The 23,405-nt window shown below is 45.5% G+C and overlaps 1 protein-coding gene across 4 annotated transcripts in view; it reads right to left on the bottom strand.

Annotated features, from left to right (window-relative positions):
* Positions 1-22,100, bottom strand: part of ELOVL6 (ELOVL fatty acid elongase 6) — a 129,841-nt gene extending 107,741 nt beyond the window's left edge. For 2 of the 4 annotated variants that reach the window (XR_005599757.1, XM_039542362.1), the window contains exons 1-2: positions 21,983-22,100; positions 20,344-20,651 (exon numbers count right to left, since the gene is read on the bottom strand). Coding sequence is in view for 3 of the 4 variants with exons in the window: in XM_039542362.1 (XP_039398296.1) it covers positions 20,344-20,432 (89 nt within the window). In the remaining variant the exon portion in view is untranslated. Of the gene's footprint in view, positions 1-20,343; positions 20,853-21,982 lie in introns of those variants that run through there. The other 2 variants (XM_039542365.1, XM_039542364.1) reach the window with 2 other exon arrangements.
* Positions 22,101-23,405: the final 1,305 nt, after the last annotated feature.

Genomic DNA, 23,405 nt, shown 5'->3' with positions numbered 1-23,405 from the left:
TGGGTCTGGGGCTTCTGGTCTGTGCGCCGCTCTCTCTCTGTGTGTGCCTGCTGAGCTGAAACATTGAGGTGTGTGTGCTGTGTGGCTGTGGAATTAGTGCACTGTTACTATTGTGCATATGTTACTTTACTGCATAAATGACCCTTTTACTTAATGACCGACTTTTTCATAAGAACTTTGCATAAGAATGACCTCGCTTCACTCCACAGGAGGAACTGAGCCAGGAGTCAAAAGCATACAGGGGCGTCACTGGCGGGAGATGCGCCGCTGCCCAGCTTTTTGCGCATTGCACCCACCTTTTGCAGAGCACAGCAGCAGCAAGCAGACTATCAGCATAAGCAGTGTGTCTTGTAAGGCTTCTGTGAAGAGGATGCAGCTGTCTCTCTCCTCGCTCGCAGCTGCAGCGCTCGCGCCGTCCACGCCAATCATGAATCCAATCTTCAAATCTCGGAGATCTTCGGAGAGTTTGGTTGGTTTTTGTGACTGGTTTCTTGAAAATGAAAAAACTGTGTTGTGTTTGTTGGTGTTTTACATGTATTTTCACACCGAAATCACACACCTTTTTCCCATTCACACACATCACCTTCACGGACTGCCCCCGCGACCCCCCATTAGCAGCTGAGATTAGACGACAAAGAAAGAAAAGAAAAAAAAAGACAGGTGGAACCAATGGCCAGCCAGAGAGCGGAGGCAGAGCAGAGAGAGGCGAGGAGCAGAGACAGTGTCGTCAGCAGCATCGCACACCTGGAACGGGAGCAGATAGGTGAAGGCAGGAAGGGGCAGGCTACAGCAAACTGGTCTTAATGAGGGAGCAAACGGACACGCCCCGCGCGGCGCGATGTAGATGTTCAGTAAGACCAGGAGAGGAGAGAGCCCAGCAGTGCAGAGCCTGCCGCATCTCCAACGCAACAAAGTCTCCCCTCTCCCCTCAAAGAAAGAAGTCACCCAAAGTGGAGCAGTGGAGAAATGGCGTCAACTGTCACTGCACCTGTACATGAACAGAAGCGACATCCTTTTCCAGCTGTACCACCTCTTCATCTGTACTTTCAACCCCCACCCCATTTCAAAGTCACAACTCACCATGTCAAATTTCATTCGTAATTTGTTGTTGTTTTTGTTTTCGTTTCCGCTGGCTTTCTCGGAAGACTTGTGGGGGGTGGATTTAACACAGTAATTACAGTGCATAGCCAGGGTTACAGAGGGGGGGGACTTGGGGGCAGGGGGCACTGGGTCAACTGCAGTCACAGGCAGACTGGACACACTGACTGGGTGCCCGTGTCTTTCTGGCCCGGTCTTGTGGTGGTTGGTGATGTGTATCCGCCTGACATGGCCCGAATGTAAAGGCACTTCACATGCATTTGTCACACCCATGCCCCCGAGCCCCCAAAGCCCGCGCCCCCGAGCCCCAGACCTCATCCACCCCAGGATACCCCACACACCCCCCACCCCCACCTCCCAAACCCAACGCCCCCCCCACAGGATGGCACCTAACTCCCTTCAAGGAAACCACCCCCATCCAGCTTCCTTCCTCACCCCCCAATCAGTTTGTCATGCTCCACCAGCAAGAAAAAGAAATGCAACTTGCAAAAACAAAATGCAAAGTCAACGAAAGATTTAAATTTAATTACCTTGGGAAAAACTTCCTTTATTTACAGGCTTGGAAGTAAAAAAGTGGACAGTCACATCAGGCTCTCTAAAATCAAGTGGAGTTAAAGCCTCCTCCCCTGATGCGCCAAAGAAAGCTTATCTTGATCTCACAGGCTGATGGCTATCGCCTTCAGCGGGCAGAGGTGATTTGCCTCAACCTCCCAAGCGGCCGAAAAAGTGCCTCCCTTCCTCTCCTCAAGATTGGGTCTCACCTTGCAAGCAACAAGATTGTGAGGGATAGTAGATTAGCAATAACTACGGGGATATCGTCGTGGCCGTCTCAAGGGAACCGTCGAAGTCCCAAAGGTCACCCGCACACCCAAGACGTCTCCCCTCACACTCCAGCACCATTCTTGCAGAGCCCTTAGCCGTCCTCAAGGGAGTCTCCACAGCTTGTCTGTGGCGGGCGCCGAGGGCATGGGCGGGTCCCGCAGGGGGTCGGCGAGGGCGTTGCAGGATCACAGAGTGCCTGCATTGCCGTCTGCTTTGTGGTCCTAAGTGAGTGCCTGCCTGGAGTGGTGCCTGCCTGCCAGACTCTGCAGACAGCACCGCCTGCAACTGGCGCTAAACAGCCACCCGAATGTGAACAGCTTGCAAACGTCCTATGGTCCACACTACAGCACGAGCAACCTGGCAAGCAGCCCTTTCGGTTAATGTACATGGTGGCCCCCCATTGCGCCAGGGGAACGCCAGACAGGAATCCCATCGCCCCCACCTGGATCCCCATCGACAGGTTTCATCCAGATGAGAGCACATTTCCGGCAGTTCAGGCCCTTGAGCAGTTGCTCCACTACCTTTGAGAGCAGTTCATGACACGATTCAACTACACGTAGATTTGCCCACGCCCCCACGGGTTACCTTCACTGACCGGGCAGCTGCTGGCTGACCGCACTTCCTGCTCGCATCCGCCGCTTCTGCAGGCTCAGGGAAGTCCTGCAGTCACAGGGTTCGGCGTCCAATCCTTACAGTTCAGGGAACAGGGCAGCCACATGTCCTCACTTCGTTGGCAGCAAGTCTCTCACGCATCCCAGCCACCTCGTGTCCCACCAGTGTGTCATCCCAGACCACCACACCATTGCTGCCACCCCACCATTGCATGCTTCCCACCACCATGAATGAATGCTCCACACCATGGCCTTGACCTCTCACCACCATGCCGACCACTGCCGCTGCGCCTGCCTGCTCTCCTCTGTGGAAGAGGTCCGATCTCCGCCGATCTGAGCATCTGAAGCTCAAGAGGTGGTGGACGATAACGGCGAGGAGCATAACGCAGCGAAGTGGCGTTCAGCGCTGTAAAGCGGCGGCTCGAAACGCTCGAGAAGCGCCCGCTGGCCCCGGCCAGAGAAGGGCGCGAGAAAGGGTCGCGCCGCGACGCAATGACGACACATTTTCGCCCAGGATGCATTGGGGACACATTTTTCCCAATGGGCAGCGGGGGCGGGAACACAGTCCAAAGTAATTGAGTCCACACAAGGGCTCAACCAGTTGCTTCTGCTAGCCTGGGGAGATTAGAAACAAACTCAAATATAGGTTGATCTGACATCAGAGCTTATGCGAGAACTAGCACTGCACCCTGTTATTATTAGTAGTAAAGTAGCACTTGAAAGCCTCAGGCAGGGTCAGGGAGCCATTGTGCTACGTATACGCAACAAGTGAGTTTGTCAAATAGGAGACAGAAGAGGAGGAAGGGGGAGGGTAGCAGTGATAAGATAATATGGTTACATAAGGCTAGCTAGTCCCTACAATGAAGAAGTCAGATTCAGCTGAAAGTTTGTTTTAAATCTTGACCAAAGCTAATTTCCATTTTAAAATAATACGCCATAGGTGGAGATTAAAATGCATATTTCCATTTTTGAAAAATGTACAACTTCTCCCCAGACCTAATCTTTTTTTAAAATTATGGATTATAGAGTCTTGCTATGCACACTCCCTACAGACTCTGTACTATAAAAAACAAGCTATCATAGCTCTGTGAATGCTAATGAGGTTTATCACTGAGAGCAATAAGAACAGAAACCGCAGCTCTGCTCCCGAGATGGCCTTCAATATTTTTAATTTCCTATGTAGGCAGGTACTCTACACATCCCAATTACCACACAACCATAATTCCCTGAATTCCTAGCTCAAAGTCAACCATCCTCCATCTTCTCCAAAGTATAACTACCATGAAAACAGAAACAGTACAGCCAGATGCAAAAATATCAATTATTACTTCTTACTATATTATTACTATAATCTTATTACTATAAATCAGCAGATTTAGTATATTGGCTTAAAGAAGGGTTATGATAAAAGCCTTCATTAATGACCAGATTGTGACCTGGGATCGTGTGGCAGTGCAAAGGAGGAAAGATGCACAAACCACTCCCTTACACCCTGGTGCCAGCTACCTGCACTGCAGGTAGCAGTACAGGGAGGAGAACACCTTCCAAAGTGCCTTCCCACCTTGTACACACAGTGGGGGGTGGGTGGAGCCTTGGCTCTGTCCTGTCATACTACAGCAAGCATAGTTATGCAGGTGCACTGTGAAACCCCATTGGAGTGAGTAGAGACCTGGCTAAGGGTACTTCCCCTGAAGGTAAGGGGAAAACAGAGGCAAGATTGTGACTGGGAGGTACAATTTGTCTTCCCGTCTGTTCCTGTGGCAGCACAACAATGCACTGTCACTTGCTCAGGGTCATGGAAAAGCCCTAAGTAATTGAGCCCAACGTGAACATGGCAACTTTAGTGAACATGACTTCAGGATACACAAGATACTGTCATAACTCCCCCTCCTCCAAATAAACACAAAACAAAAAAAAAGTGTTGACTCCTCTTAGCACTGGAGAGTCAAGACATCTGTGGAACAGTGGGATGGGTTCCAATCTGCCTCGTGCGTCACCCACAAAATGGTCAGCAAAGTTCTGATTATGGGATCTTTAGTCCTGGAGACAGGTTTCCAGATCCCAAATCAAGGTTGTACACCAGAAACAGCAGTTGCAAGTTGGCCTGGCAGAACCCCTTGCAGAAAATCATCTACATGGGAGTCACAGCAGCACAAACCCTAGGAGGGTGCAACTGACTGGCTCAGCTAACAAAAGGGGAAGAAGGGATGGCCTGGGAGAGGACAGAGCAAAACTCCTGGGCCTTTGTTTATATAGTGCCTAGTACAGTGGGGCCCAGCGTGCACAACTGGGTTTTTAGGCACTACAATACCAATAGTGAACCAATCAGTTCCATCATCTGTGGTGATGACTTGCCCCTGTGCTGTGCTGGAGAAGGGACTCAGCCATAGGGGGAACCAGGTGATTCCCTCTGCTCTCCCTTGAGGTATTGCCAGGCTGACAGAGAGCTCAGTTTTGGCCATATCTCAGCAGCGGAGGATGCCCAAATGCATGGTGTCAGCTAGACCAGTGGTTCTCAAACTAGGGCCGCCGCTTGTTCCGGTAAAGCCCCTGGAGGGCCGGGCCAGTTTGTTTACCTGCCGCGTCCACAGGTTCGGCCAATCGCAGCTCCCAGTGGCCATGGTTTGCCGCTCCTGGCCAATGGCGGCTGCGGAAAGCGACAGCCAGTACGTCCCTCTGCCCGCGCCACTTCTTGCAGCTCCCATTGGCCTGGAGCAGTGAACCACGGCCACTGGGAACTGCGATTGGCTGAACCTGCGGATGCAGCAGGTAAACAAACCAGCCCAGTCCGCCAGGGGCTTTCCCTGAACAAGTGGAGGCCCTAGTTTGAGAACCACTGAGCTAGACAAATCTAACATGGAAGCCAGAGTTTCACAATACCAGTTCTTCAAAGCTAATTTTCAGAGCAGAACCATATGTTAGTGTTCAGATAATTTAGTCTAAATATTGTCACAGTCTATCCGTGATTCACTCTAGCAATACCTAATTATACTGGTTCACATGCAAAACTTCTGTCCATTTTTTCTCAGGTAACTATGACTTACTTCCAAAATCATGGAAAGTTATTGTTATTTAACATTTACACAAAATCAGCAGCGTACCTGATGCTTCACAGTTGTACTAAACATTTCATTTTCTCCTCCCCTTCTGCCCGCAAATAATAAAACCAATGAGGAGGCTTATTCAGAAAGAAGTGAGCAAATGTTAACTAAAGAAAAAGCAAGTCAGGTGAAGAGATGTTGCAACCTTCTGTTCAGTCAATATGCTCCTATTCTATTTGGCTTTGTATGCCACATCCATCACTGTGGTATTGGATTGTCTATCCTGAGCATGTGTATCACTTGTTCTGAGATATGACTTCTGTCAACTCTAACCTTTGACTAATCTGTGCAGGAAGGCTGGAAACCTCATGTCATTACTGCATCTGTTACGACATTACTGTTTTTTAGGCTGTGGATGGCCTCGCCTAATAGGCAGGATGGGGAGCTGGCCTAATGGTTGGAGCCTGGGTGACCAAGCCTAGTAGCCAGAGCCCAAATCAGGAGCCAAGTTACCAAGTCCATGGAGGGAGCTGGAGTTGTGGACCAGGAACCAGGGGCAAGAGCTGGGGTCCGAAGCCAAATATCCAGTCCAGGGGGCAAACCAGAGCTGAGAGCCAAGAAGCAGGAGCCAAGGGTCAGAAGCAGAGTATGATCTGGAGTAGGAACCAGGAGCAGGAGCCAAGAATCAGGGGCAAAGAGTAGGAGACCAGGAGCTGGAACAAGGAGACCAGGACTAGGAAGTGGGACCAGAAACACAGCTGCAGGTATGAAATGCTATTGAGCAGCCAGGGTCCAGGGTTGCTGCAGGGTTTAAGAATGTGCCTGCTGTAGTCTTCAGCCAATCAGGTCAGGTTCATTAGCTGAAGGCAAAAAGATGTGTGTTGGTTCTGCTGTAAGTCCCAGATATTGTCTACTGAAGAAATGTATAACCACATTTTCAATCAGTAAACTCGCAACATGACACCTGGACCACTGGCTTCATCATCAACACTTACAGTTGATCTCAGAGTAATATATTAGCCATACCAGAAATCATAACTAGGGCTTCCTGTTTGTCATGGAGGTTGCAGAAGTCATGGATTCCGTGACTTCATGCAAGTCATGCAAGCTCCGTGACTTCTGCGGCAGCCAGTGTGGCTGATCACAGGGCCGCCTAAGCAGCTGGCTCCGGGGCCAGCAACACTGGCCTCTGCTGGAGCAGCTCTGCAGCCAGCCGCACCAGCCGCTGCTCGCGGTCCAGGGCAGCTGGCCCCGGAGACTGCCCAAGCAGCGGGCGGTGTGGACGGCCCCAGCGACCGCCTGAGCAGCAGTCCCAGGGGGTGGCCAGAGAAACCGCTATCGGCGGCCCACTGCAGTGGTCCCATGGTGGCCGGAGCAGTCGCTGTCGGCAGCCCCTGGCAGTGGTCTCTGGTCAGCCCCCAGCAGCGGTCTCCAGGTGGCACCCGGCAGCGGTCGCTGAGAGCAGCCACTGTCAGCAGCCCCCGGCAGCAGTTCCCAGGTGGCCAGAGCAGCCGCTCCTCAGCGGCTCTGGCAGCTGGTGCCGCTGGCTCCGGCCCACCCACTCAGCCGAGGCCCCCGGGGCACCCACCCCAGTAGTGACCCCCCCCCCCAGTAGTGACCCCTCCCAAGATTTAGTCAGAGGTCAGCAACCTTTCAGAAGTGGTGTTTCGAGTCTTCATTATTCACTCTAATTTAAGGTTTCGTGTGCCAGTAATACATTTTAGAAGGTCTCTTTCTATAAGTCTATAATATATAACCAAACTATTGTATGTAAAGTAAATAAGGTTTTTAAAATGTTTAAGAAGCTTCATTTAAAATTAAATTAAAATGCAGAGCCCCCCAGACCAGTGGCCAGGATCCAGGCAGTGTGAGTGCCACTGAAAATCAGCTCGTGGGCTGCCTTCAGCATGCGTGCCATAGGTTGCCTACCCCTGGTATAAGTCATGGACAGGTCATGGGCTGTGAATTTTTGTTTATTTCCCGTAACCTGTCCATGACTAAATCATAGTCTTAATCATGACATGTACTCTTTCTTTTCTGCCCTCCATTTTTCACTATCTCTGGCTCAAAATCTTTGTTGTCGTTGTCCCCCAGTTACACTCTGGTAACTGTGATCATTATAGGTGCAAATTTACTTGCAGTAAAGTCCTACCAGGGCAAAAACTACTGTTCCTTTACCCCGTCCCCAGAAGGAGTGAACTAAGAGGGGCTTCTTCAGTTGTCAAACAAAGGCTTGGAAACACACTGCTCATTGGAGATGAGATTCCTGACCCAGCAGCTAACTTCAAGCAGCAAATCATAGGCCAGATCTTTCTCTCCCTGAAGTCAACGGAAGCAGGATCAGGTTCTGCATTAATAAGGACCAACAGGCCCACTGGACATCACGAACGCTTTATTTATATCACAGTAGCACCTAGTGGCCTCAACCAGGTCAGGGCCCCACTGTGCTAGGTAGTGTATAAACATAATAAGCGACAGTCCTGATCCTGCAATGAACTCTATGTGAGTGCACCCATGTTCACACGGAACCCAACTGAAAACAGAAGTCTGCTCCCACAGAGTTCACTAGGTGACTGCAGCCTAACAAATTACTAGTCTGCCTGCATTATCTCCCTAGTCATATTGCTGCATTAGAATTTAATCAGACTGTATCTATTTATTATAGGCAGTAAGAAAGAATAATCTCCTTTGTTCGTAGTATTTGCTGATTGTATATGAGACATGTTAAGGACTGCCAGGTTGCAAAGGGTTGATAACTGTAAATGCATTATTAGAAATACTAACAGAGGGAAAAAAGAATACATCAACCTAAGTAAAAAGTGGTACATTGTTAAGGTTTGATTAAAAATTGAAACTCATGAGTGGTATATTGTGCAATACCTGAGAGTAGTCAAAATGCATGACTAACATAACAAACTAACTGCTAACAACAGCTCAAGCATGCTCATATACACTTGTTTTTCTTAACATGTGGGACTGACCTTTAAAAAAGAAACTGATGAGTGACTGCTCCTTGTACCTAATGCATTTATCTAGGGCAGTGGTTCTCAATCCAGGGCCCCCTGGGGGAACACGAGTAGGTTTCAGGGGGCCAGCATTAGACTTGCTGGAGTCCAGGGCAGAAAGCCAAAGGCCCACTGCATGGGGCTGAAGCCCGGGGCTCTGAGCCCCACCACTCAGGGCTGAAGTCTAAGAAATGTAGCTTTGCGGGGGCCTCTGTGGCATGCGTCCTTGGGCAATTGCCCTGCTTGCTACCCCCTAACGCCAGCCCCGCTTTCAAATGCAAAAAAACAGTTGTGATACAGGTGGGCCATTGAGTTTTTATAGCATGTTGAGGGGGGGGCCTAGAAAGAAAAAGATTGAGAAACCCTGATCTTGGGTACAGAAGGACCCATTTAAATTATGCATGTGGATTGACACTTTCACCACAGTAGACAAAATAGAGGGATCATCTCATAACTAGAAATTATATCAGTTTTCAAATGCCCACATAGCCCAAACTGTCCTACATTTCATTACGAGGTTGCACATCATATATTGGAAAGTCAAAACAATACACAAAATATGTCAAACCCTTCCCCCCCCCCCCCAGTCCTAGCTGAGAACTAAGCAGGTAATTCAAAGTGCATGTGTATATGTACAAAATATTAGAATGGATCTTAATGACCAAATATTACCTCCAGGGGGAGGGTTATTGGTGGGGCAAGAAATTCCATGAGTTTCACTTTGCAGTTTCCAACAGATCCTCCCCGCAACTAAGAGGGGTTCGCAGGGGCAGGGACGAGGCAGGGAGCATTACTTTCAAACCTAGGATCCATGGGGAAGACACATTTCAGTCCTGAGGAGAATAAGCCTCTCCACATTGCTCCTTTCCCCCCTCTCCCACTCAGACAGCATGACTGCCGTGGAATCCATGTCGCCATTGGCTAATAAAGCTATGCTTGCAGAAATCCCCTCCCCCCACCCTGCTTCTAGCAGCATTTGCTTAGGTGATGGTATTGGGTAACAGTTTTCAAAGCACATAAGCGACTTATGAACCTACAACCCATTTTCAAAAGTGATACGGGGTATTTGGGAGACTGCTCCTAAGTCAGTTTTGCAGATGGAAGCAGGGTCCAGAGTCACTTGGGCACTTTTGAAATGTTGCCCATCGTTATTACTCTATTATTTCTACAGCATTACAAGTGTGAATGGTGCTTTACAGACAAATAGAAGATGAAGTCTTGGCTCTCAGAAACTTAAAAATTAATGATGCCACATGAGGGATGTGTTCAAACACCATGGGCATGGAGTGAACAGGAGGCCACGGGCTACAGTGGTAAGTTTAAGTTAGCCTAGTTACAGATGTTGACACATATCTTGAGAGTTAGGATTTTTCTTCTTAATATTCTTCTCAACCCTTTGCAAACACTGGTATTTGCCGCACATGCACACAACTACCTACAAACATCCCCAATAAAGAGACTGTCTCTGAAACGCCATTCATTGTCATTCTTCCCTAGCTCCATCCCTGGCAACTCCAGGTAGCCTTAACCCCGAAGGAGCTCCAGCAGACTGGCCTTTTGCTGAGGGTGTCAGTGGGGTGAAGACAATGCAGCGGACTTTGCACTCCCCCTATTTCTGCATCACCAGAGTATTCTGCTGGATGATGGTGCTCTCCACTCAAGGTAACAAAGAGATGGATTGGTCTCATACTTAGCAATAACTCAGGCAAGGAATATTACCAAAGCAAGCCTCAGTTTCTCTCTGACACACACACACCACCACATGAACCGTTGGGTGGAAATGTGGAGATTTGTGTGCGCAGCCATTTATTGGAACTTATACCTTATTCTATTATCATGTTATCATTTCTGGTTTCTGTTTGTCTTTTACACTGTCTAGGACCTGCTCCATTTGCCAGGGTCAGAATTTCAGAATCAGGCCTATAATGACAATGACCTGTCTGTGTGATTTTTAGTTTTTTAAGGGCAATAGAAACCTTTTCTTAGTTGTTCCGTGCCTACTGATGTGCTTTAATATAGCACGGTTTTAAATTCATCTTGCACTTGGAAGGCAAACCGCTAGGATATATGAAACGATGCTCACACTATTACCTCATTCTCCTTTCCACCTTCCATGCTACTTTTTTGTTTGATCCACTTGTAAGTTTTTGGGTGAAAGTATTGTTTTTACTGCATGACTGCACATGGCTTAGCATAATAGTTCCCCCATCCTTCTTTGAGAGCTCTAGTTGCTACTGTAATACACAAATAAACAACAATAATGGATAATGCTGAGTGCATTTCACAAAGGGCTGGGCAAACTATGATGAATGTTGAATATATATATTTACAATCCAGGAATTTGAGTTTATTTAAAGGAACACGGTAATTTTAAAAATCTTAAACTAAATTCTTGGCCTCACTGTAATTGCTTTACCAGGCTCCAGGGGCATAACATAGCTGTAAAGCTGGCAGATCCACGCTAAAGATTACACTTGTGCAAAGAGAATCCCAAACAGCTGGCACAGCAGCTTTCCAGCATCACCCCTCTCTGTCCCTAGTGCAGGGGGCATTTCTTGAGAATGGTGGAGTCAATGAGGTATCCTTATACTTTGGCCTTCCCCGGCAGTTGGAATGACCTCCGGGAACCATGGAGAGTGGGACACACAAGTTAGAACAACCTTCAGTTTGCTCGATGTTAAGTCCTGCAGGGATCTATCCTGGGTTCAGTTCTATTCAATAACTTCATAAGTGATCTGGATAGTGGCATAGAGAGTACACTTATAAAGTTTGCAGCCACTAACAGGCTTGGAGGGATTGCAAAAGCTTTGGAGGACAGGATTAAAATTCAAAATTATCCTGACAAACTGGAGAAATGGTCTGAAATATATAGCATGAAATTCACTAACGAGATATGCAAAGTACCACACTTAGGAAGGAATAATCAGTTGCACACTTACAAAATGGAAAATGGCTGCCTAGGAAGGAGTACTGTGTGAAAGGATCTGGGGGGTTATAGTGGATCACAAGCTAAATATGAGTCAACAATGTAATACTATTGCAAAAAAAAAAAAAAGGCAAACATCATTCTGGGGTGTATTAGTAGGAGTGTGATGTTGCAGTCTATATGATTTCATAAAAAACTGATAGAGTGAATAAAATGTAACTAGAATATGCTTCATGCAAAAGGTCTCTTGTAAGGTATCATTACAAAGCTTATTATCTACTGAGTGTGATCATCCTATTTGTATAAATGTACCACTCTTGTATCTGAAACTACAAATATGAACTATAACTCTGAGGGCCTATTGTAATTATGCAAAGTGTGGGCCATTAATGGTGGTTTGGAATCTTGATGACTTCCATTAACTAGGACAATTGTCTGCAGATGGGTGTGTTTTACGTGTAAATCTTCCTGTATATGTGTGTGCTGGCAAGTGAGCAATGAAGTCTTGCAGTGACATGTGATCATATCACCTGAACTGGAATCCCTCTTTAATCTGGTGTCTTTCCATTGATAAGAAGGGGGTGGAAACCTAAAGAGGGACAAAAGATTCCTGCCTTATGCAAAAGATATATAAAGGAGTGGAACAGAACAAAGTGAAGAGAGGAGCCATCATGAAAAATCCCCTGGCTACCACCTGAGCTGGAACAAGAGCTGTACCAGAGGAAAGAATTGTGCCCAGGCCTGGAAGGTGTCCAGGCTGAGGAAAAAACCTACTGAAGCTTCTCTGAGGGTGAGATTATCTGTATTCAGTTTGATTAGACATAGATTTGCACATTTTATTTTATTTTGCTTGGTGACTTACCTTGTTCTGTTTGTTACTACTTGGAACCACTTAAATCCTACTTTCTGTATTTAATCAAATCACTTTTTACTTATTAATTAACTCAGAGTATGTATTAATACCTGGGGGATCAAAAAACTGTACATCTCTCTCTATCAGTGTTATAGAGGGTGAACAATTTGAGTTTATCCTGCATACGCTTTGTAAAATGGATTTATTTGGGTTTGGACCCCATTGGGAGTTGGGCATCTGAGTGTTAAAGACAAGCACACTTCTGTTAGCTGCTTTCAGGTGCAGCTTTGGGGCAAGTAATTCAGACCCTGGGTCTGTGTTGGAGAAGATGGCAGTGTCTTGCTCAGCAAGACGGGGTGCTGGAGTCCTAAACTGTCAGGGAAAGCAGGGATAGAAGTAATCTTGGCACATCGGGTGGCAGCTCCCAAGGGGGGTTCTGTGATCCAACCCGTCACAAGGAGTATTGTAAGAAAGACACAAGAAGTTCTTCCGCTCTCCTCTGCACAGATAAGGCCTCAACTGGAGTACAGTGTCCAGTTCTGGACACCATACTTTGGGAAAGATGTGGACAAACTGGAGAAAGTCCAGAGGAGTGCAACAAAAATAATTATAGGTCTAGAAAGCATGACCTCTGAGGAAAGATTGAAAAAATTGGGTTTGTTTAGTCTGGAGAAGAGAAGACTGAGGAGATAACAGTCTTGAAGTATGTAAAAGGTTGTTATAAAGAAGAGGGTGATAAATTGTTCTCCTTAGCCACTGAAGACAGGACAAGTAGTAATGGCGTTAAACTGCAACAAGGAAATTTTAGATTAGGAAAAAACTTCCTAACTGTAAGTGTAGTTAAGCACTGAAACAAATTACCCAGGGTGGTTGTGGAATCTCCATCACTTAGAGGTTAGACAAACGCTTGTCACAGAACATCTAGATAATACTTAGTGCTGTCTCAGTGCAGGAAACTGAACTATATGACTTAATGATGTCCCTTCCAGGCCTACATAGCTATGATTCTAATTTATGCCAGAGGATAGGCTCTGCCCAGGATTGTGGGAACACAAAAGTGGCTTAAACCCATCTCTGCCCTCCATACATGCCCTCAACCTTCGATCTGGGTTGAGCAGACCAGAAAAACTGGCTCCATGTGTCAACAACACATATTTCTTTAGTGTGGTGCTTATGCAAATTATTAAAAGTAAATGAATTTTAAAAATCCAATTGAGTTATCAACGTTTATGCTCTTTATTTTTACACTTCCCCCAGCTTTGACTCTGAAAAATCAACTGTTAGATTCAAGTTTGTTTGTAATCACACTCAGTGCTACAATGTTACAGTTTCAGACAATAAAGGGTTAAAAACAATTGCAGCCATGGGAATTTGTTTTTAAATTGCAGAAACATTTCTATTGGTCTCAGGTTTACAAATCTGAGTTGCCTGTGCTCATTAAATAAATGACTGGCTTACTTCACACAGTGTTTCATTTTGTACAAAAGCTTTCTTATTAAACAGCTCTCTTCTATAATATACTCCAAAGAACATTTGTAGCAAAATAACTTACAGAGTTAGGACGAAATGCTGCTCTTACTTATACCTGGAACTCCATCTGGTTTGCAAGGTGTTAAATGAGAGCAGATATTGGCCTGTATATATATATATATATATATATATATATATATATATATATATATATATATATATATATATATATATATATATATATATATATATATATATATATATATATATATATATTTGTTTGTTTTAAAGAGAGTAAATCATTTCAGAAATAAGCAAACCTGGAAAAAGAAACAGTTTGAGAAGCATCTACTGGTAGTATACATCACTATACGGACTGTACAAGGTTCCACAGAACAGACAGGGGAAAAGTTTGTGTGTCATTTTAGGCAAACCCTCTCATGACGTAACCTCACATACATAATCTCCGAGCAGTCAGCACAGACCTCAGGCTTTCCTATTGGTGAACACAGTGTCAGCAGACATCAGAAGATAATTATTATTGGCTAGACAATTACAACAGGAGCAACTGTCATTTAGTGCTGCTGGCATAAACCTGGCAGTCTGTAGGAGTACAAGGAAAGAAAGAGTGAGGATTTATTGCTCACTCAGTTAATTTCTATCATTTTTTCCAATCACTGACCAATTTTGCTACCTCACTGACTGCAGCTGTAAACTAGAAACCCAGCTCTAGAATCCATTTCACAGTACATCTGACTGCAATATAAATTTTCTTTAAATAAATCATTTATATGTACGTTCTACCTGACACAAAAAAGTAAAAATGTATTAACTCCTCATGCAGCTGTTTAGCTAGAGAAGCAAGAGTCTGCAGATTTTGCTAATTTCCTATATCCCCCTCCCTTTTTTCTTTTCAAGAATGGGGGGGGGAGCAGGGGATTGAATAATTTAAGAAATCATCTTAACAAGTACTGGGCCCAATCTTGCTCCCGCTGAAGTCAACGTTCCTAAAGTATAGGCAGAGCAAGGTATAGTTTGGTATTTTTTTAAAAAAACACCAGCAATATGTAAAAAAACATACATCATTAACTGAAGTAAGATTTTATTATAACAAGTGGGCCTACTGGCCCTAAAAAGCACTGTGTGATTCTGTAAATTAACTGCTGAGTCAGTAATCTCACCTCCAGTGGGTGGTGCATTGTCAGGTCTTTGTTTGGCCGCCAGAAAAATCATTCTCAATTAATTTTTAAGTGGGAAAAAAACAGAGATTTTGTGGGGATAGCTGGAGGGATGGAGTTACATTATACATACACACATGTTAACAGAAACACAAATATTAGCTCATACAGATCACAAAAAACATCATTCATTTTGCCTGCATTTAAAAACACTATGCTATTTACTACATTGCCAATTTAGCCCAGATTTCAATGGGACTGCATCTGCACAGCACCCCACCCATGGACCTCATTGCAGGATCAGGGTCTTCATGAAGTAAAATAAGAACATCTCGAGTTAAACCATGGTTACTCCCACTATATGTCAGTGGAACTCCATTAATTTCCCCCCCCCCCCCCCCGCAGCTTGCTGGAGGCATAGTTGGAGAGTGAGAGCATGCCAATAGTGCTTGTTGCTATGAGGACTCTGGATTGCATCACAGTCCCTGGGCAGCCCAAGATGGGCCATTGTAGAGGGACATTTTGGTCACTGAAGTGGCCCAGAATCCAGAAGGCATGAAAGGGTGTAAAGCTACTTTTGCCATACTCTCCTGTAGGCTTCAACTTCTGTGCTGAGTCTTTGTATGAATAAAATTCTATGAACTATTTAGATTCCAAACATGCTATCCAAAATGCAGACACAGTAAATTCCCTAGGTCCATTTCACTCTATCCATTCAGAATAATCATTTAAAACATTGCAGATTTATCTTATTTAGGTAGCCTGGTAAGATATCAAGATACATTTCTAACATGGATTAAATGCCATACCTATTTGATCTTTTTTCTACCTCCATGTTATGGTGATGATGATGTATTCTAACTTAAAAGACTATTGCAATCTCTAGTATAAAGCCTCCCACCAGTGGAATGTCTTGATTTTTTTTTAAAGCAACAATTTTGCTTATTCCACTGATATTTGCATTTGCTACAAAACCAAACATGTTTATCCCTGAAACATGCTCTTTAATATGCCTATTTTAAGGCCCTTATGTTAATTACACTGGTCCAGACAACTTCATATCAAGCCTATAACAAAGTCAAGAAGCCATTTACTATCCTTCATTTGTGTATAGAAATCCCATTATGTCACTCTGGTGGGAGATAAAGAGGCCATTCCTCACGCTCTTTACCTACTGAATTTTATCACATAAGTTCTCTTAAAAATTAAAACACTGGAAACACGATTAATTGTTTTGTTAGGGAGGTGTATTTCCTGAACAGGTTTATCATCTACTTTAACTACAAAGAATTTTTACTAGCATTTCCAAGGGAACACTCACAAGGCAGAAAGCATCTCAATGGACATGACTCCATTTCATTTTCAATAATATTCTCAAACCTGAGCAAATCTCTCCTCCTACAGTTTAATATGAACTGGAGGTCTTAATTCATCAATGCCCTTAAAACAGATGAAGTTAGATTGAGAAGTTCACACACGGATGACTGAATCTCTTCAACTATAAAGTAATAGCATGAAAATGTTTGTCCCCCTCACCCCCTTGAATCTAGAGAGTTGGGAGCTTAATATTATTGGAATTGCAACAGGCAAACCTTTGCAGTAAACTGAGGCACTTAAGGGGATTTTAATATTATCTAGCACTTATACAACACTTTACATCTTCAAAGCAATGTACAAACATTAGCTAATTAATCTTCAAAGCATCAATCAGGTAGTTATGCAAGCAATATTATCCCCCTGTTACACCTGGGGAAACTGAGGCACACCGTGGTTATGCAATTTCCTCAATGTGATGACCACATAATGAAATGCAGCAGAACCAAGAAGAGATCACAGGAGCCTGACTTCCAGTCATGAATTAATTCATTAGGCCACACGGTTTCCCTAGTGGGTTTATGAAAGTATTTACTGAGGCAACAATTTCCTCCACCCCAGGGTAATCAATTTTTTTTTTCAAGGTATAATCAAGGTGCAGACTCCAGAGAAAATAATACAAAAATAATAACAATAATGATAATAAGTAAATAAAAAGATTTTGCAGTCTGTTCAAAAGCATCTGGAGGTCCAGATTTGGCCTGCAATCCACCCATTGACTATCCCTGCCTCCACTCCTTTACTGAAATGTTACATCATGAGGATAAGTTTCTCCAGGAGCAGAGAGAGAGAACAAAAAGAACAAGAACCAGAGCTACTAACCCTAATAAGACTTTTAAGATCTAAGAAAATAAAAACAAACAAAGGCAAAACAAAGAATCAGGCTGAACAGAGTGCCTCAAAAGGTACCCTGCAGGAGCTAATTTCCCTAATCATCTCTCCTGCAGGTGAACAGAGAAGCCAAAGCATTTAATGGTCATTTTAATTAATTGCTGTTCTAGAAACCACATATGCCACTGAGCTATCCCAGAAGCATCCCTGGTACCCCAGTGAGGGCCTTGGATCATTCGGCCTAGCAAACCCAGGATGTGCAGCCTTAGCTTGTAGCTGGTTCCTATCCCTCATCTATCACCCCCCGGGAAACAGGGAAGTTACTCACTGGGGTAGCAGGATGAGAAGAGAGATGGCAGGGGATGTGAGGGGAGTGCCTGGTAAAGGAGCAAAGGGATGGGACACAGGATATGAGGGGAAGGATGCAGCACAGAGACAAATAAATGAAAGGTTTGGGGGCAGAGCACAGCAAAACAAGCAAGCATAAAGGACAAAGGGAGAGGGAAAGAAGAGAGAAAGTCTGCCACAAAGCGGGAGGTAAATGCAGAGGGTGAAGGAATGAAGGGCACAGTGTGCACTGGAAGGCAGATGCAGAGGGTATGGGATGAGAGGTACAGGAAGCTGGGAGAGAGAAGGGGGTACAGGACAGGGGAAGTTGGCACAGGGGACAATCACACACAATCAAAGCGCAGCAGCAGAGGAGGTGGTGGGAGGCTCCAAGCCTTGCATTGGGGGCTTTGCTTTTCACCTGGCCACTTTAGTGTTGATTTTATAATGAGACTCATGATATTTGGTGTGTCTGTTAAAGCCACAGGTCCTGTAAGCATGTGATGAGGTGAGACTCTTGGCTTTCATGTCCTACACAAAAGAAGTTTCTAGCTGTCTTGGTTGCCCAGAAAAACTTAAGTGACCCAAGTGCAGCCTAAAGGTGGGAGAAACAAGAAGGCACATAGAAATAACCCAACATTTATTATTAATTAGTTTTAAGTCTCATGAGTCAGGCTACGATTTAGTCATGGAGGTTGCAAAAGTCACGGAATCCGTGACTTCCAGTGATCTCTGTGACGTCAGCCTGTGGCGGTCAGGAGCTGTAGGTTCCCCCACCACCTGTGGGGGCAGGGAGCTATGGAGTACCCCCACTGCCTCTGGGAGCGCCCCGAGCTCCAAGCCACTGCAGGCCCCTGGACCTGTGGGTGGCAGGGGTCCCCTGCAGACTCCAGCTGCTGCAAGTGGCAGGGGCCCCACTCCCAAGCCTGGGCAGCAGGGGACCCCGGAGCTCCTAGCTGTCGCACAGCTGCCCCACTGCAGGCAGTGTGGGGATGGCAGATCCCCATTTTTTTCACAGATATTTTTAGTAAAAGGCCAGGCCATGGCTTCCCAGAATTTTACTTTATTGCCCGTGACCTGTCCTGACTTTTACTAAAAAATATCTGTGATAAAATCTTAGCCTTACTCCTGGTTTCAAGGCAGTCATCATTTTGGGGGTCCCAACTCATGATTTTTTAAGCTGGGGGCTCGCAATTCTGCCATTTCGGGGGTTGCAATGGTTTCTCTTCCTCCCGCCTCCCTCTCGCACGGCGCTGCTGCTGCTGCTATCGAGGTACCCCAGCCTCCAGCTGCTTCCACAGCGAGGAACAGAGGCAGCCGCCTCAGCTCAGCTATGGACACCCCCAGCCCTGTGCACCAGAGCAGGGCTCCCTCGCCATCCCCCCAGCCTAGGCCCGGCGTGAGGCGCCGGGGGAGAAGGAGGGTTAAATGCGGCAGCGAACGGGGCGGTGATGTGCCACAGTCCAGCCCTGGGAGGGAGCGGGAGCGGGAGCGGGAGGCGGCGTGGAAGATTTGAAAGGGAGGCGAGCGAGCACTGGAGAGAGGCGCACGTGTGTGTGTCCGAGCGCCCGGGGGATGGCGGCTCTGCAGTCCCGGGCGGCGGCAGCAGGCCAGCCAGCGAGACCCGCCCGCCAGCCGGCCCCTCGGCGCCCGGGCAGAGAGGAAAGCCCCGCTCCCTAAAATCGCAGCAGCAGCAGCAGAGCGTGCGCACTGTCTGCAGCGACCCGGTAGCGTCTCCCGCTCACCCCGTCTCATCAAAGAGAGACAAGGGGAGGGGGGGGGGTTGTGAAAGAGACAGTCTCGCCGGCGAGCTCGCGCTCTGTGCATGCCGCCGGCCGGTGTCTGGGCAGACCTCACCACAGGCTTTTTCTGGCTCCAATCCTCCACCTAGAGGACCCAGCGTTTGTTTGTGCTCACACATCCTCCCGGCGAATACACATGCAGTTTGCAAACCCTGCCGGGCGACTCCATGCTCGGCTGGCTGTACCCTCCAGTGCCTGGATTGTCAGGCACCCACCGCAGACATGATGTGCCCGGCATGGGAACTTTTCCTGCACGAGTTCCCCGCCTGCCCCTACGCAGTTTAACTTTTCTCTTTTTCTGATCAGTCCAGGTCACTGAAGATCTCCCCCGATACAGACATGCATAAAAAGTTAATAGCGTGGAGGCAGTTTAAGTTGTATTTGAAGCAGGGGACTCGACAGTTCCTTGTGTTTTGTTTTTAACTTGTTCTTCTGCGTTAGAGTTGGAAGGAGGTAACTGGATCAGTGGGAAGGGAGGACGGGGGGAGAGACCCTGAAAGAGGAAATGGGGCACACACACGTACAGAAAGGAGTTGCAAGGAGAAAAGAAGGGCATAAGGGAGATGGCAAAGGTAGGGGTACAACAGCGAACGAGGAAAGAGGAACAAAAGTAAAATGGAAGAAGGTCGCAGGGAATCGTTTTATCTCATTATAAAAATATTTTTATTAGTGGAAATGCCATCGGTGTTATATAACTTTTTAAAATTAGAAAAACAGGGCAGTCTCTCAATTTTAGTATCCTTGAGCTTTTATTGTGTGGTTTGTTATGTCACTGGAATAATTCACACACACTCTAATGTGCATATGCACACAATATATGTATGTTTATATATACATACACACACACACACCACTGCACCTCATCGGAGCCAGTAATATCCAGAGACTGGCTCAGCGATTACCCTGTAGTCAATTATGTCTAATCCATCCATAGATATAAAACACACATGCTCAGAGAGAGAGCTACAGTAGCTACTGGTAAATACTACATTAACCATCACCTACCAATTCTCTTGCATCCACTGGATGGCTTCATTCTCGTTGAATTGCTTTTCAAATTCGTATTCTTGCAAAGTCAACACTGACATGTTCATTGGACCAATCTTCTGGGGGATGCCTTCCTATGTCTAAAAATAAATATACTATCTAAAGATCTTTTCCCCCGCGTATCTTCCCTTCAATCGCCCCTTTCTCTCTCCCCCTCTCTTTCTGTCTCTCTCAGCTATATCCTTGATTTCGCATAGCTTTTCTCCTCTTCCTATCCTTCTCCACCCGTGTCTGGAGGTCTCCTCCTCTCAGCTTCTGCATCCACCCTGAGAGGAAATGGAGGCGTTGCGGTCTTAGTGCCCGTCTGTGTAGAGTTTAGCCTCTGCTTGCTCACAGTGACATGCATATACCTCGTGCAAGTGAAAACGTAGCCCCCGAGCTAGAAAATCCTCCACCGTTTAGAACAAGACAGTCTGACTCATGCAAAAACTGGGAGGTAAAATAATCTAGACTAGGTTGCAGCATTAAGGGAATCACTCCTGAGTATTAGCTTCTTTGGCATCTAATCACGTTCACTTCCTTTATGGCTTTGAATGAGACACGCTGCCCAGTCTCCCATCACTGGAAGCTGCTAATGACCTTACCCACGATTTTCACGTTAGAGTGGTAAAGACATATACATCACAGGGAACATTAAGTACTGCTAATACCAGAACAAAGCTTACAGCACATTTTCTTGGAGATTGGATTTGAAACTGAATATTAACATTTCTTTCCTTTGTGACAGGAAATCACCTGGGGGTGAGGGGAAGATCATTAGATCAACTGTCCCAATCAAATTCTCTCCCCCTCCCTTCCCCACTACTACTAATTTGAATAATTTCCTTCAATTAACTTTGCAGATAATCGTTCCTCAGTCAGATTTTGCTCCGGCAACCACTGTTCAGCCTCGTGCACATCCTAACATACATGACTGGCCAGAAAACTCAGCCTGGTTAGTACAGGTCCCTAGATACAGCAGTGATGGACACACTATAAATAGTAGGGAGGTAGGGTTGGTAGCACTAAAATATATATTTATAGTTATGTATGTTACACATCACACATTACCCTTCCCCCCTTCATTTCCCTCACCCCCTACATCTCAGCTGTACCCACAGTTGTACCCACAAAACAATTTAAAGAGATGCTGTCAGGTTAAAAATAATATGTGAAGACAAACTTCCTGAATTATTTTACAAACCCCACTTTTTTTTCTTTATTAGCAAACAATTCCTTCTATGCTGCTTTTCCCCCACCTTCAGTTTAAGCACTGATACTGGTCACTTTCACTTTTGTAATTAGTCATTTTCACCTCCAGGGTCATGCTCCAACGCAAGGGTGCTCTAGTTCAGTGGTTTTCAACCTTTTTTCATTTGTGGCCCCCCTAACAAATTTGAATGGAGGTGCGGACCCCTTTGGAAATCTTAGACATAGTCTGCAGACCCCAGGGGACCACAGACCACTGCACTACTTAGAAGTTAAAAGTAAACATTCCCCAGCAGTGTTTGCAATCTATCTCCTCCCCCACCCCCCATCTTTTTTGAATAATTTTAAATCATGGGAATATTTGATTGCTTTTAGGATTCTGATAAAGCCCAAATAGGCAGAATTTGACCTGATTGTGTCCTTAGCAGATGCATTTATATAGTTCTTTGGTTGATGGGATGGGTGCAAAGGGTAATGATTTTGTGGGCTTCAGGACCCAGGAGACAGCTCTCTCTCTCTCTCTGCAGTTGATGAAGCAGACAGGTTCTCTAGCTGAATGTCAAAATGGACTGCACCATTGAGATCTGAAAAGGGGGACAGGATGGTCAGTAGGGATGCTCAGTAAATTAAACAAAAACACTGAAATATAAGAGTCGGCTGAAGCGACCTTTAAATAAACAAGCAGGGACTGAGATTTAGGTCAAGTGCTAGTGTCTAAATGAAATGTTTACTTTATTGTGAAATATTTCAGAAAGGTCTAAATAAGTTAGGGGGGATCCACCCCCCTATTTTTTCCAGTTTAAATGAACTACCTCTCTAGATTGTTCTGTAATTGAGGTATGAATGAAGTGATGTCAGACTCAGGAGAGTGTATGTACCTGTGTGTGCTCCCGCAGGGGAGATGAATAAGGAGGGGAAGCCAGCAGGATGCTCATATGTTAATGCAGTTGCATGTGGCAAGTAAAATCACTGCAGACCAGGTGGATCCAGTGTGCATCTGGTTGTAGCTGAACTTTTCTATATTCACCTCTCCCCTACAGAGAGGCACTCACAGAGAGGCACACATAGCTTTATGATGCTAGGACATGTGTGTTGTTTATGTGACTGTTTAGAGTACAATCCACATTGTGAGTCAGGGAATCTAAGTTGCTAGCTGTTTAACCATCATTTTCTCATGATTACTGTTTATGGCACTTGCATGTCCATAGCTTTGTTTTCACGTCTTTCCAGTCTCACCTGTTATATCCTGATGTCATTGCCACTGACTTATTAGTTAGACAGCACCATCTATGTAGTTAGTGTTTTACAATACGACGAAGGGCTTGCAGTCTCACGACAGAAGGTTTAAAACAATAAGTTTTGGTACAGAGAAATCTAGTCATAAATGAGCTGATCCCACAAAGACCTGAATGCTCTTAACTTGCATTGAGTTCAATGTGATTAGAATTTGTTCATACTTTGTAGTTTTCAATATTGTCAACCCCAATCATTCAAAAATCAGAAGTCAGACCCTCCCCGCCTCCATACACACACACTCCAAATCATGAGATATTTACAACTAATCAATTTGGGGTTCTTTTTATTTGCTGTCTGGTTTTTGAGTCCTTGGGGGAATATTTTCAAGCTTTTCTCGATTTCTCCCGAGGATTAGACATTTACCTTTTTTAAAATGAAAACAGAGAGTCTCACATCATCGTCCAGGTGCTTGGACTTTAAGCAAAACGCCAAATATCACAAGACATGTTATAACGGAAAGGATTGACAACACTGAATTATTATTCTTCACTGTAGCGCCTAGAAATCCCAACTAAGAGCAAGCCCATGTTGTGCTG

This window comes from Mauremys reevesii, linkage group 5 (genome assembly GCF_016161935.1).
Source record: "Mauremys reevesii isolate NIE-2019 linkage group 5, ASM1616193v1, whole genome shotgun sequence".
In the NCBI taxonomy this organism is placed as follows: Eukaryota; Metazoa; Chordata; order Testudines; family Geoemydidae; genus Mauremys; species Mauremys reevesii.
Note: the sequence above shows the minus strand (reverse complement) of the source record. Positions and strands in the feature narration are given on the sequence as shown.